This window comes from Callorhinus ursinus, unplaced genomic scaffold, assembly GCF_003265705.2.
Source record: "Callorhinus ursinus isolate GAN/ISIS: 27379988/994484 unplaced genomic scaffold, GSC_fseal_2.0 scaffold12, whole genome shotgun sequence".
In the NCBI taxonomy this organism is placed as follows: Eukaryota; Metazoa; Chordata; class Mammalia; order Carnivora; family Otariidae; genus Callorhinus; species Callorhinus ursinus.
Window position 1 is genome coordinate 67,689,452 of NW_027397074.1, and position 12,149 is coordinate 67,701,600.

Below are 12,149 nucleotides of genomic sequence, written 5' to 3' on the forward strand. Positions count from 1 at the left end.
AACATGGAATTTAAAAGACCAAGATTAGAATTCTTCAGTGCCCAAAATGAAAGGGGGAAAAAAATACATCTAAGTTTTATTTGATTCAAAGATAAAGTTACATGTTTAAAATAAGTCAGAAAAAGCAAAAGTTGAGGTTCTCATAGAAACCAACTCCTCCTCGTTGCTCAGACATGGGGTTTGTGCTTGTTGGGTGCTGTCGCCATGGTGCCACGGTGTTACATAAAAGCTGGAGCCCTGTTGATTTCTCGTCATTGGAAAGACCATCGTGACCCTTGCTTGTGAACTCCAGTGCCTTGTTTTCTATATTATGTCCATAGGAGGTTGTTGTTTTGATATGGGCTCTGAAGAGAAACTCAAGGGGACAATTGGGGGTCGGCACAGTTCTCTCCTACATCCGCCTGTTTCATTCCTCTCCTAGCTGGTGGTGATATTATTGCAGCTGCTGCTTATAGCAAACCCAAAACAAATATGTGTATTGGGAAGCAGACAGCCTGCCATCTCCAACCCACCCCTCCTTCCCAAACACCCCCAGAGACAGCCTGGCTGGATTGTTTATGGCCATGCTCTTAGGATGCCACAGGGAGAGAATGGTCTTGTTAATCAGTGAGTTTTTCCTCCCTTTAAAAATCATTGTTTTCAGATCCTGCTCTGCAACAGGGAGAATTATAAAAGGTTATTCTGATGCTGACCCGATTGTTATCTGCTGCACCAGCTCCATCTGAAATTTTTTTTTTCCTTTTGGGAATGATTCTTTGGTGTCTAAAGCCACTGATAAATCAAGTTTGGTGAAGCCAATTCTACACACTGCCTGGCTGGACTTAGAGCCAGAAATCCAATAGAAGGCCTCTAAGCCACCCCCTTCCTCATCTCCTCCTTAGAAGTGGGCAGTGGTTTAGCATTTAACACCCACTCGCCTTAGAGTCCTAGAAATAAGTTACTAGATTTCCTTATGAACTCACCAAGTGTTCTGAATAGGACATTGTTATAACAAGTTTGTTGCATCTATTTCTGCTAGGTTTAACATCTCTGGCATTCATTTAGCAAAAACAGTTATTGAGTATCAGCTGTGTTCCAGATACCGGGGATACACAGAGAACTGGCATTTACTTTACCTCCAGTAATCCCAGAGTGGTCATCCACCATTAACAGGCTAACAGCAGCTAGAGATAAGACCTGAGAAGGCAACCCTGTCTTAGAGGTATAACGCCCATGACTTGTATCAGAGAAACTTAAGACATGTTTAAAGCCACGCACCTACAGCAGTCCCTCCTTATCCACGGAGGAGTCGTTTCAAGGCCCCCAGTGGATGTCTGAAAACCTCGGATAGAACCCAACCCTACATATACTGTGGGTTTTTTTGTCTGTACATACATACCTATCACAAAGTTTTGTTTATAAATTAGGCACCGTAAGAGATTTACAGCAGTAATACAATTGAACAGTTACAATATACTGTAATAAAAGTTATGTGAATGTGGTCTCTCAAAATATCTTATTGTACTGTACTCAGGTGTCTTGTGATGATGTAAGATGATAAAATCCCCACCTGATAAGATGAAGTAGGGGGAATGACATAGGCACTGTGATGTAGCATCAGGCTACTGCCAGCCTTTTGACAGTACGTCAGAAGAGGGTCGTCTGCTCCTGGACTACCGTGGACCATGGGTAACTGAAACCGCAGAAAGGGGAACCATGGGTGGTGGGGGGACTACTGTACCTCCTTTCTGTAGATGCCTCCCCTTCACCCCCTTCCTTTCTTCAAGGGAAGCCGCAGTTCCCATCGCATTATGAAGACTGGGTCCTATTGCTTCTCTTCCCACTTAACTTCAGCTTCTGGTCTCTCAACAAATGCATCAAACATTACCAAATCAGAACAACCCAATAAAAGTCAACCCTTAACAATTGGAATTATGAACTAAGAACAGCTTCAGTCTCTGCTCTTACTCAGTTCTGATGCCCTGACTACAATTAGCTGAGGAGTTGGATCCTTTTAATTAGGATCCCTTCATTCTTCTTTTATCCCTTTATTCTGATCCCTGAAAGAGCTTTAGCAGTGACATGTTCCAAAATTGGCCCACAAGATGCTGCCTCCCCTGAGGTAACAACATAGCAGTTCAGAGAATGAGGGAGAGAAAAAAGAATTTGAGACCATGCAGAATCCTTGTTTTATTTCTGACCCTTTTAATACGAGTCGAGGCCTCAGATCATGTAGAACTAACTCTTTGGAACCAACTGGTCCACAATTTGCCTTGCTCTTTGGGCCATTGTAGGAAATGTAGGACCAGCTGGCCCTAATGGGATGGTTTGCAGTTCTCAATTGTTAACAGATTCACTGACAGCATTTGCAATTTGAGGTCTCCAAATTAATTCTGATTTAAAGCTTATAAGAGAGAACTCAGAGCAGGCTTTTGGTGCATGAGATGTGTTACGCTTCTGAGAACTAACAATGTGATTTGTTAATTTGGTCTTATATGTATATTCAGGTGATAACTACATTCCTTAAAATTAGGCAGATGGCCCGTCTGCCTCTGCATTTTGTGCCATTGGCTTAAGAGTTCTGGATTTTGTTCTTGATGCTTAAGGAAGAAATAGCTGTCTAAACATTGTTAACGCCAAAGTATTTTTGAAATTGACTTGGACATAGTTAAATGTTACTTCTCTTAGGCTACATACAGAGTTTAAGTGTCTTATTCTCTATACATAGTGGGGTTTTAAAATTTCTGTTTTGTTTTTTGATGGTGGGGGGAGGATGGTAAGGGAAAGTATAGAAATGGAACTAATTGAATCTGGGGGTAAAAATCTCTGCTGAGAGTCTGTGAATTATAAATTGGCTAGCTGCAGCAGCAGGAACTCAGGCAAAGGTATTGGAGTGCAGTCAGTGTGACAGGAAGCTTATTTTGGTGTTCTTTCTGTGCCTTGCCTTGTCCTTGATGTTTACTCCAGGGGACTGTGTATTTAAAAAGAAGGGAGAGGTGTCTGCAGTTTCCATTTGGGAAACTTTTACAGCATTCTTACCTAGGGTCTTAAAGGCAAAGGATGAAGCTCTCCTGCTCGATGAGATGGTGTAGTCTCCCATTCCTTTCCCGGCTGTCACCCAGCTCTGTACCCAGACCCACTTTTGCTGTCAGCCAGGCACATGGCACATACTGGCAGATAAAGCCAGTGTTTGTTCGGAAAGTCCCACCAGGACAGCCATTTTGTCTGGTTCAATCAACAAAAAAAATGCATTAAAATTTCAGGGAATAACATTTAAAGCAGAGATACTTAAATTTGAATATTATTCAAGAAATCTTTCCCAAAATGTAGAAAATAAAATAACAGCTCCCTGGTCTGGCTGCTTTCTCCTAAGCAGAGGGATGGGCTTAGTGGCCACGTTTCAGTTTAAGGGTCAAAAAGCAGCATTTTCATTTCAATTAGGAAGCTTATTTATAACCCGGTAGTCATCCCCACGCTTAGTTTTTCTGATATTTTGTCCAGATTTTTCTTTCCCCTAATAATTACACCCCCTGTTCTCCAGCTAAGCATTTTCCCTCCTTTCTCGTGTTTACACCTTTCAAATATTTGCAGATGGTTATCTTGTCACCCTCTTAGTCACCGGTTAGCCAAACTGTACAGATTTAGCACCTTTTATCTTTCCTTTAAAGGCAGGCCTCCCCGCCCCTGAGTCATTTTCCACTGCTCCCTTGAAATGTGCTCCAGTTTTCTGCATTTCCATGTGGCCACACAGCTTCCCATAGCAGAACACGGGGTTTTAAGTGGGGATGGTTTCCCTCCTTTGTTGTGTGGGAACTGAGCATCTCTGCCATGCTCTGTCCTCAGGCCTCGCCGGCGGTGCTGGTCAGCGCTGACCTCTCCTTGTCTCTATTTCAGCTGCACTCCCAAGTGTGCCGCGCTGAAGACCAGTGGGGCAGATGGGTGCAGCTGTGCATGCCTTTTTTTCCTTTAAGTGTTATGTAACCATGAGAAAGTGGGATGTACGGAGTCAGGGAGTCTTTTGGCCCTTCTCCTGGTATTTGCATAACTGTCTACATTAACCCTGACAGTTCATTAGCCGTTTCCTTTTCTGTGTATTTACTTCTTTTCAGAACTATTTTCACCAATACTCACTTATTCAGCATTTCTTGAAGATCTACAGTGCCACTGTATGCTAGGCAGTGTATTGGATGTTGGGAGGAATAAAATCTGAGTGACACAGTACCCAGCCTAAGAAGCAACTTAGTTTTAGTTTTATTTGGGTTACAAATACCAGGTTGTCATATAGGCTTGCTCATGGCAGCAGTAAGGGAGAGAGCAGATTTCTGGGAACATCCCTGAAAAATCTAACAGGATCCCAGGTAAGGTCCAGTGTCTCAGCTCTTGGCACCCAGAGGCTGGGTATGGCTTTGCAGTGGCCCCAGGCCCTCCACAGTAGGACTCCAGTGGTAGTGCTCCAGTGTGGATGCCAGTTGGTTCGCTCCGCTTACTGCCTCCTTTCTCTGGCTCCTGATACGCTTATGTTTTGCACACTGCTGGGTTCAAATTCCAGAAAGAGAATCTTTTTGGCTCACCCGTTTTCTCCCATTTCTATTTGGACAGAGCTCTTTTCCCTCTGCCAGACTGATTGTAGATTGGCCACCTCAAATCATGTGCGGCTTCAGCTCTCCCTCTCTCCCCCAGCCTCCTGTCAGTCCCCACCTTCAGCTTTGACCTCCATCCCTAATTTGTGGTGAGGAGAGGACAGAGGCCAGGGTCAAGGGCTAGAGAATGTAGTTGCCTGATGCCTTAGCAAGGGATTTGGCATGGTGAGCCCCGTGATTGACTTGTCCAGTACATTCTACCAACAGTCTCCCAGACATACATGCATCTGTCTATCATAGTCCAGTTAGCACATGTTATTTCTTAGCATTCTGCAACCTGTAGTTTTAATAGTAAATTCAGTCACCAGTCACAGGCCTTATGCAGTGGTAGAGGGATAGAATGTTTTCTTGCTAGTGATTAAGCTTTATTGTCATAAAGTCCTCTTTTTCATCATTGAGTGCTCAGCTTCCAGCACAGTGCCTAACCCAGAGTAGGCACTGATGTGCGTGTGTGTGTGTGTGTGTGTGTGTGTGTGTGTGAAATGGAGGGAGGGAAAAGTACTGAGTGAACTGCGGCATTTTGATGTATCCTAAGATCATGTCTGCGAGCCTCCTGTGCCCTTCCCTCGGTAGCATCCGATGCGGTAGTGAACACACTGGACATGTAGTAAGCACCGTTGACTAATGCTTCCAACTAGTTTTTGTTTCCACTAGAGTTTTGTTTCCTTTAGTTAAATGCCTGATCTCTTGTTTGCTGGACAAAGTGCCATTGGGAAGTGTCACTTCTAGCCAAGGCAGATTTGCTACACTTCCCTTTAGCTCCCAATAAAGGAAAACGCAAACACACTTTGAGCCCAGAGGCTTAATTATCATAAAATTCAACATACAATGTAAAATATTCAGAGCGATACATGACTCTCACACAGCCATCAGTAGAATCTCTTATATAGCCATTATCGTATCATTAACAAGAATTTGTACTTCTTGTTCCATAGCTGACTGACCAAAGTGTTGGTGTTAATTGACCTAGTCAGTCAATGTCTCTGGATGTATAATTTCTTTTTAATAGAATGCCCTATAGCCCAGCATTTTAAATTTGAAAGGGGGCACCCTGAACTCCAGGAGTCAAGCCTTGGGTGAGGAATCTCAAAAGGGCATAGCCAAAATTGTAGGATTTTATCTCCAGGGAAGACTTTGGAGTTCCTTTATTAATTTATAGACAGGGGCCATGAGGCGCAGAAAGGTTTCATACTTCGTCAGTGGCAGAGCAGAAACCAGAACCATGATGTGCTGATAGCTAGTGATGCACTTTATCTTCCTAAACCATACAAAATCAGGCACATCCTCTTTTTTATTTTAAGTCGTCCTGGGCAACCATCATATCCCAGAAAGCATTAAAAAAGATATGAAAAATAATGGGTTTTTAGCTATAGGCAGATAGATCTGTAGGGCTTTAAAGAGGTCAAGGAGCCAGATGGATTAGGAGCGAGGGTGTCTGTCTTATCTTCCCTTCATGGGCATCAGTTGAAAAGCCCCATAGGGTACAGTATCTCTTCATTCTGGCACACTCCATAGTAGGGAAGGAAAATGTTTAAGAATGTTTGGGATTAAGTGAAATAAGTCAAGCAGAGAAAGTCAATTATATGGTTTCACTTATCTGTGGAACGTAAGGAATAGCAGGGAGGACATTAGGAGAAGGAAGGGAAAAATGAGGCGGGGGAAATCGGAGGGGGAGATGAACCATGAGAGACTATGGACTCTGAGAAACAGACTGAGGGTTCTAGAGGGGAGGGCGGTGGGGGCATGGGTTAGCCTGGTGTTGGGTAATAAAGAGGACACGTTCTGCATGGAGCACTGGGTGTTATGCACAAACAATGAATCATGGAACACCACATCAAAAACTAATGATGTAATGTATGGTGACTAACATAACATAATAAAACAGAATTTAAAAAAAAAAAGAATGGAATTTTTTTATTGTAATTTATTTTTTAAACAAAATGGTTTTGTTTTTTAAATGGCTTGTAAGTGTGTCAGGAGTAAGTTTGGTAGTTAACTTGCACCTGTGGTGTTTGAAGCCCCGCGGAGTTTGTATGTCCTTTATCAGCAGGCACCACTGCACCGGTGCACTCTCGGAAAGACAGCTAGTAGTGGAAATTTGCACAATCCAGAATCACAGGCACTTTCTCACCTGGCTGGGGAGGGCTTCTGGAACTCCAGTGATACCTCACTTTATATTTACAGTCTTGGGAGCTCGGCATTGCTGCATGTCAGCCTGCGCTGAGCTGTGGCCTGGCGTCTGCTTTCTGAGAGCCCAACTTTCTTTCCCTTGGTCTGTTTTCTCTAATTCTTGCCCTCTTTTCTTTTCTTTACTCTTTCTCTTCTTCGTATTGGTAACAGATCAGCACAACAGGGATACCAGCCCAGTAGTGCAGTCCTTGTTAGAATAAAGGTGCAGTGGGGACTGGGTTGACTTACTGGCCAGGCTCTTGCGGAAGGCAGGCTGAGCAGAGCACCTCCTGTGGACAGTATGTGTCTTCCTTCAGCTAGTGGTCAGCAGCAGCAGCTGTCCTCCTGGCTTTAGAACGTTAACACTTGTTTGCTTTCCTGTCTTAGTGGACAGAGTATTCCTTGCCCTGTCCCCTGATCCCTTGGGACACAAAAGCAAGTCCAGAAGCTGATAAATAAGTACTCTGTGTAGCCTTTGAGTTCTGTAATAGGGCCATTAGGGCCCTCCCAGGCTTCTGTCTTCACCCGTTAGGTCGTCTACACCAGTGTCAAGCTGAGGGCCTTGATCCACTGGAGGTTTAATTCAATGTCATAACCATCTTTTTTATTTCACTTATTTCACTAAACCATAACCCTGGCCACCAGCCCGAGCTGCAGGCCTGCTGCAGTTGCTGGCCTCTCAGCTCTTTAATGAAATAGAATGGAAGAGATACTGAACATATCACATGTAGTCAAGATTAACCATTGTTTTGTGGAAACTTCGTTATATGTAAGTTATATACCCATATGTAAATGTGTATATGGGTCATAATAAAATTAAAGGTTTGAAAACACTCAACTACACAGTTCTTTATCTGTAGAAGTACATTCTGCCTCTCCCTGCCCAGGCCCTGTTTTGGCAGCCTTCCTAGTGCAGCGTTCCCCACCCCCCCCCTCCCCCCCCCCCCAGCAGTTCCCCCCTTCCTAAGCATGGAAGCTGCTACCATGGCGGCCCCAGTGCCCAGTGCCCCTCCACTTTACGTCCAAACACCAGCTATGCCTGGACTCCCTGAGCCTGCTCACCTGCTCAACAAGACATGGGGGACCCAGGCCCTGGACTCCTACCTAATCTCCGTTATAGGTTATAACATCCTCTAGTTACAGTGCTGTTGAACTCCAAAACTGGACTTTTTCTCAGTGGCTTTAGCATCTGACAGTCTAGGGTTCCTATAGACCACTTAGTAGCTTTGTGATTTTGGGCTTTATGTCTATTTACATAGAGAGGGTACTCAGTAAATACTCATTTTACACCTCTTGTTTTTCCTGTAGCACTCATACCCAGGTTCCCAGTCCCATTGGATATGTTTTTAACATACAACTTCTCCCTGTCTGTCCTGAGCTGAGATGTGACAGTTTTGACTGAGGTTTCTGACGGTGAAGGGGTTACTTTGGAGGAGACAGGGAAGTAAGAGACAGCCCAGAAGAAAAGGGAGTAAATGATAAAAGCAGAGATAATGCTCTTGTTCTCAAGCAACTTTTCTATTCCCTCTCCTTTCTCTTGCCTATCTGCCTGACAGGAGTTAATGTGCATCGACATGTTTACTCTTTTCCACTCAAAAAGGGGCAGGGAGACCACCTGCTTGTGCTTCCTCCTCTTAAAGAGCTGAAGCTCAGCTGCTGGCAGGTGGAGGGGCAGCCTAAGACAGGTCCTCCTTTGCCTCTGAGTCTGCATGGAGTGGTTGGGATTTGGTCACCACAGGCCCAGAGGTCTCTCTCCTGAAAGACATTTTGAAGCCATTTTAGCGTGATTTGTTTAACTCCCTGGGCTTGTTGAGCCATCTTGTTTTCTGGATTTAAATCATGTTGTGGTCTCCCAGGATTCAAAGAGAGCTACTGGGATCTCTAGATTTCTTGAGCGTTCTGAATACCAAGATCGTGACAGCAGAGTAGAGTGGGTACATCTATCTACTCAACCAGTGAGACTCAGGAATCATCTGTGCCCTTTTCATGAAAAGTCTTTCCCCCAATTCCTGCTGCCCAGTCAGTTGTCCCAGTTTCTTCCCGGTTCTAGTCCCCAGTTCATAACCACCCCACCAACAGCACCCAGCTCAGCCCCACCCAAATGGCTGCTAAAGGTCAGGAACAAACTGGAAACTTATTTTAACATTATTCTTGTTTTGCAGCAATGCTTTACCTGTGGGTATGTGGCCAAAAAGTTCAATAGAATTGTTTATTTTTTCTCTCTGACAGTTCTGTTCTTGCTTAGTTTGCAGATAGAAAATGAAAAGTGTTTTTGGCTGTTGATGTTGTAGAAATCATGAGCTGTCTTTCATTCAGTTTTACTCTAGCCCCATCTCTCCCTTCAAGGTTAATCTCGGGCTTTTTGGCTCTGAGTTTATTGCTGTCTTGTACAAAAATCAGTTCCACTTCTCCCATGCAGCCTGGCATTGAAGTGCCCAGAATGAGGCAGCCCCAGTGATCTGCTTGCCCATGGGACAGTTGGGCAGGGCCTTCCGCGGCCCCATGTGTACCTCGGTGGGAGAACGGCCCTGGCCACCAGCCTGAGCTGCAGGCCTACTGCAGTTGCTGGCCTTCTGCTGCTCTCCCTCGCTGCTATTTCGTTTGATGTGCTGTATTCCTTTTGTGAGGCCTTGAGGCTTGGAGAGAAGGCTCTGTTCTCGAGCTTCTGAAAACCTAAGGTATAAACTATTCCCTTTCCTCTGAGCTTCATGACCTTGAATCTGTGCTGTGGCCAGAAACATGAGCAGCCACCTGGCTGCATCCAGAAGAGATGTATATTCTGTCCCAGCAGTGGTGGCCCCTCTTTGCCCAAAGGCTCCCTGGTAGGTGTTTGCAGTAGCCTCGACACCCTGTGCCAGATGTCTTATACCTGCACCTAAGCCTGTTTGTAAGTAAGACCTAACACCTCCCGGTTTGGTCTTATGCTGCAGCAGCAGAGACCAGCAGTGCTTCGGAGATCTGGGCATTAAATATATCCTCCCCCATACTTTGATCATTTCCTTTCATTGTGTCTCTGGCCTCGTTCAGCTTTTTGCATTAAAATTACAGCTACGGTATGAATTTTTTGGAAATATTTGTAAGTAACTCGGATGTCAAAAAGTGACATACTTCATGGTCTGTCACCGGTGACCACTGTTAGTGATAAATACATTTGTAAAATTAATGCCGGAATCGAAGGGAACAAGAAAAGGCAGTCTGAGTTGGTTAGTGAGCACCTGTGTTGTGTAGAAGACTGTCCTTGGATATAAAGAAGTGTGAAGAACGGGATCCTCAGGGATCTCACAGGCCAGGAATGGAGTGAAAGACAACTGAGGTTATGAGCATGTGTGATTATTACACGCAATAATACTACTAATAATGGTAAAACAATAAGAGTTAAAAATGTATTATATCTCTCCATATGCCAGGCATTATGCTACAGCATATTTTACGTACATAATCTCCCCTAGGTCACACAGCAACCCTAGTGAGGTAGATTCATTATTCTAGCAGTTTTACAAATAGGACAGCTGAGGCTTTGAGTGGTTCAGTAACTTGGCTAAGGTCACAAAGCAAACAAGGGATAGAATTAGGATGTGAATCCAGGTCTGTCTGGTTCCAGACACCTAATACTTCATCAGTATTCTGTTTTCTTCTGTTTCTCATTCTGAATGAAAAACTGATGGTACTATTGTCCAACCTATAGCCAGAGGACAGTGGGGGAAGCTTATGAAGAGAAAAACGACACTGAATTAACACTTGTGAATTTGACACGAAAGGTCGGATGGTAAAGAGAAAATGTCTAAGAGTCCACTGGAATGGCTCTCGGGAGGCAGAATGGCTGGGGAGAGCAGTATAATTTAGGTGAGAGAGCCATTGATAAAAGTGATGGTTAAGACAGTGAGACGATTGGATTGTAAGGGGTGAGGAGCACAAGATGGGGGTGCGTCCCACATCTGGGTGTGCCTGTATTCCCTGCACGTCTTTATCTGGAACTCCCCAGGTCCTCTTGACAATTCCCAGATGCTGTGACTGAGAGCCCCTCGTTGTTGCTGCCCTTGTGATACTGATTTTTCCCTCTGGGGCCCCTTATCTCAGACGTGATGGCATTCTGATCTAAGTCCTGCCCTGTTGGAAGGGTCAGGGATGCTAGGCCTTCTGGGCCCCTTTTCATCACAAATTCTGCTTCTCTCCCGACACAGGCATCGAATGCCCCAGAGGAGCCCGGAACCTCCCAGGTTTGGTGCAGGAAGGAGAGCCTTTCAGTGAGGAAGCAACACTTTTCACCAAGGAGCTGGTGCTGCAGCGAGAGGTGGGACATCTTACGGTTGCTTCTTGTCTGAAGAGGGGTGAGGAAATGGGGCTCCCTTGGTCTGATGTGTTCCTGCCACGTCAGAAATCAGTCTGGCACTTTTTCCAGTGCTCAGCCTTCCACATCCACCATCCATTGTGGGTCTACCCACAGCCTGCCTCCTTGAGCCCTGCATCACTGACCAGGCACCCCCAAATCTCCCCTCACCATTGGAGTCCTGGGATACGTGGCGAACACCAAGCCGACCTCGCCAGCATCCTAATGCAGAGGGCTTACAGCTTTGCAGTTCTCCTCCTTGGCGAATTAGCCTAAGCTCCCTGCCTCCAGCTGGATTTAGAAGCTTGACTAACCCTGTCAGGGGCCAATTTTCTTTGAACATTTATTTGTATCTTTGAGTAATTGCATTTTCTGTAGCGGGTTTTCTGACTTAATTTAATTGTATTTCTGTTTCTGCCTGTTGGGCTGACTCTTGCAGGCAGGAGTTAGGCTTCTCAGCTGCCGTGGTGTCCATCTACCTGCTAATTTTTTATCAAGTCATAGTCAACTGATCCATCTTCTTTCCAGGAGTATTCCAGTCATTCATCCTGCTAGGTGGGCACAAGAAAGGAACAGTGGGGGAGTGTGCCGGGCTCAGCCTGAGGATTTTAGATCTGCCTTTGTCCTCATCTCTTTTACAGTCAAACCCATAGGGTCCCTTCAGCTTTCATGCAATATCATAATATGCACAGAGCTAAAAGATTATGGGGTCCAGGAGGTTAGCTCACTCATGGGTCTTTGTAGATCCTTGAGATCAGATGTGTGGGCTTTGGGATGTTCATAAGCTACAGCATCTCTCATTTTGATTTGAATCACCAGTGAATATATTGGGTACTAGAGGCACAAGAGAACAGGCTAGCCCAGGATACTGCGTTGGACTGCCCTGGCCTGTAGAAAAGCCCCTCTTTGACTTCTGGCTGAGCAGTACTGTTTGCTTTTGGTTGCCGCCTCTTTGGGATTTCTTTAGCACTTACCTTCCCATTTTGTGAAAGAAAGTGGTGTGGCAAAAGAAGTCCTGAATTCTTAGTTCAAGA

At 44.9% G+C, this 12,149-nt stretch overlaps 2 protein-coding genes across 7 annotated transcripts in view; one reads left to right on the forward strand and one right to left on the reverse strand.

Moving 5' to 3' along the window:
* The window catches only part of SND1 (staphylococcal nuclease and tudor domain containing 1), a 409,554-nt gene that overhangs the window by 302,102 nt on the left and 95,303 nt on the right, over positions 1-12,149 (forward strand). The window contains exon 16 of the mRNA XM_025865530.2: positions 10,970-11,079. Coding sequence (XP_025721315.1) covers positions 10,970-11,079 — 110 coding nt within the window. The remainder of the gene's footprint in view (positions 1-10,969; positions 11,080-12,149) is intronic.
* The window catches only part of LRRC4 (leucine rich repeat containing 4), a 91,879-nt gene that overhangs the window by 41,836 nt on the left and 37,894 nt on the right, over positions 1-12,149 (reverse strand). Inside the window, exon 3 of one of the 6 annotated variants that reach the window (XR_012380320.1) lies at positions 1,550-1,672. The exons of 2 other annotated variants lie outside the window; for them this stretch is intronic. Coding sequence is in view for 3 of the 4 variants with exons in the window: in XM_025865616.2 (XP_025721401.1) it covers positions 3,128-3,204 (77 nt within the window). In the remaining variant the exon portion in view is untranslated. 3 more of the 6 variants (XM_073899165.1, XM_073899164.1, XM_025865616.2) reach the window with 3 other exon arrangements.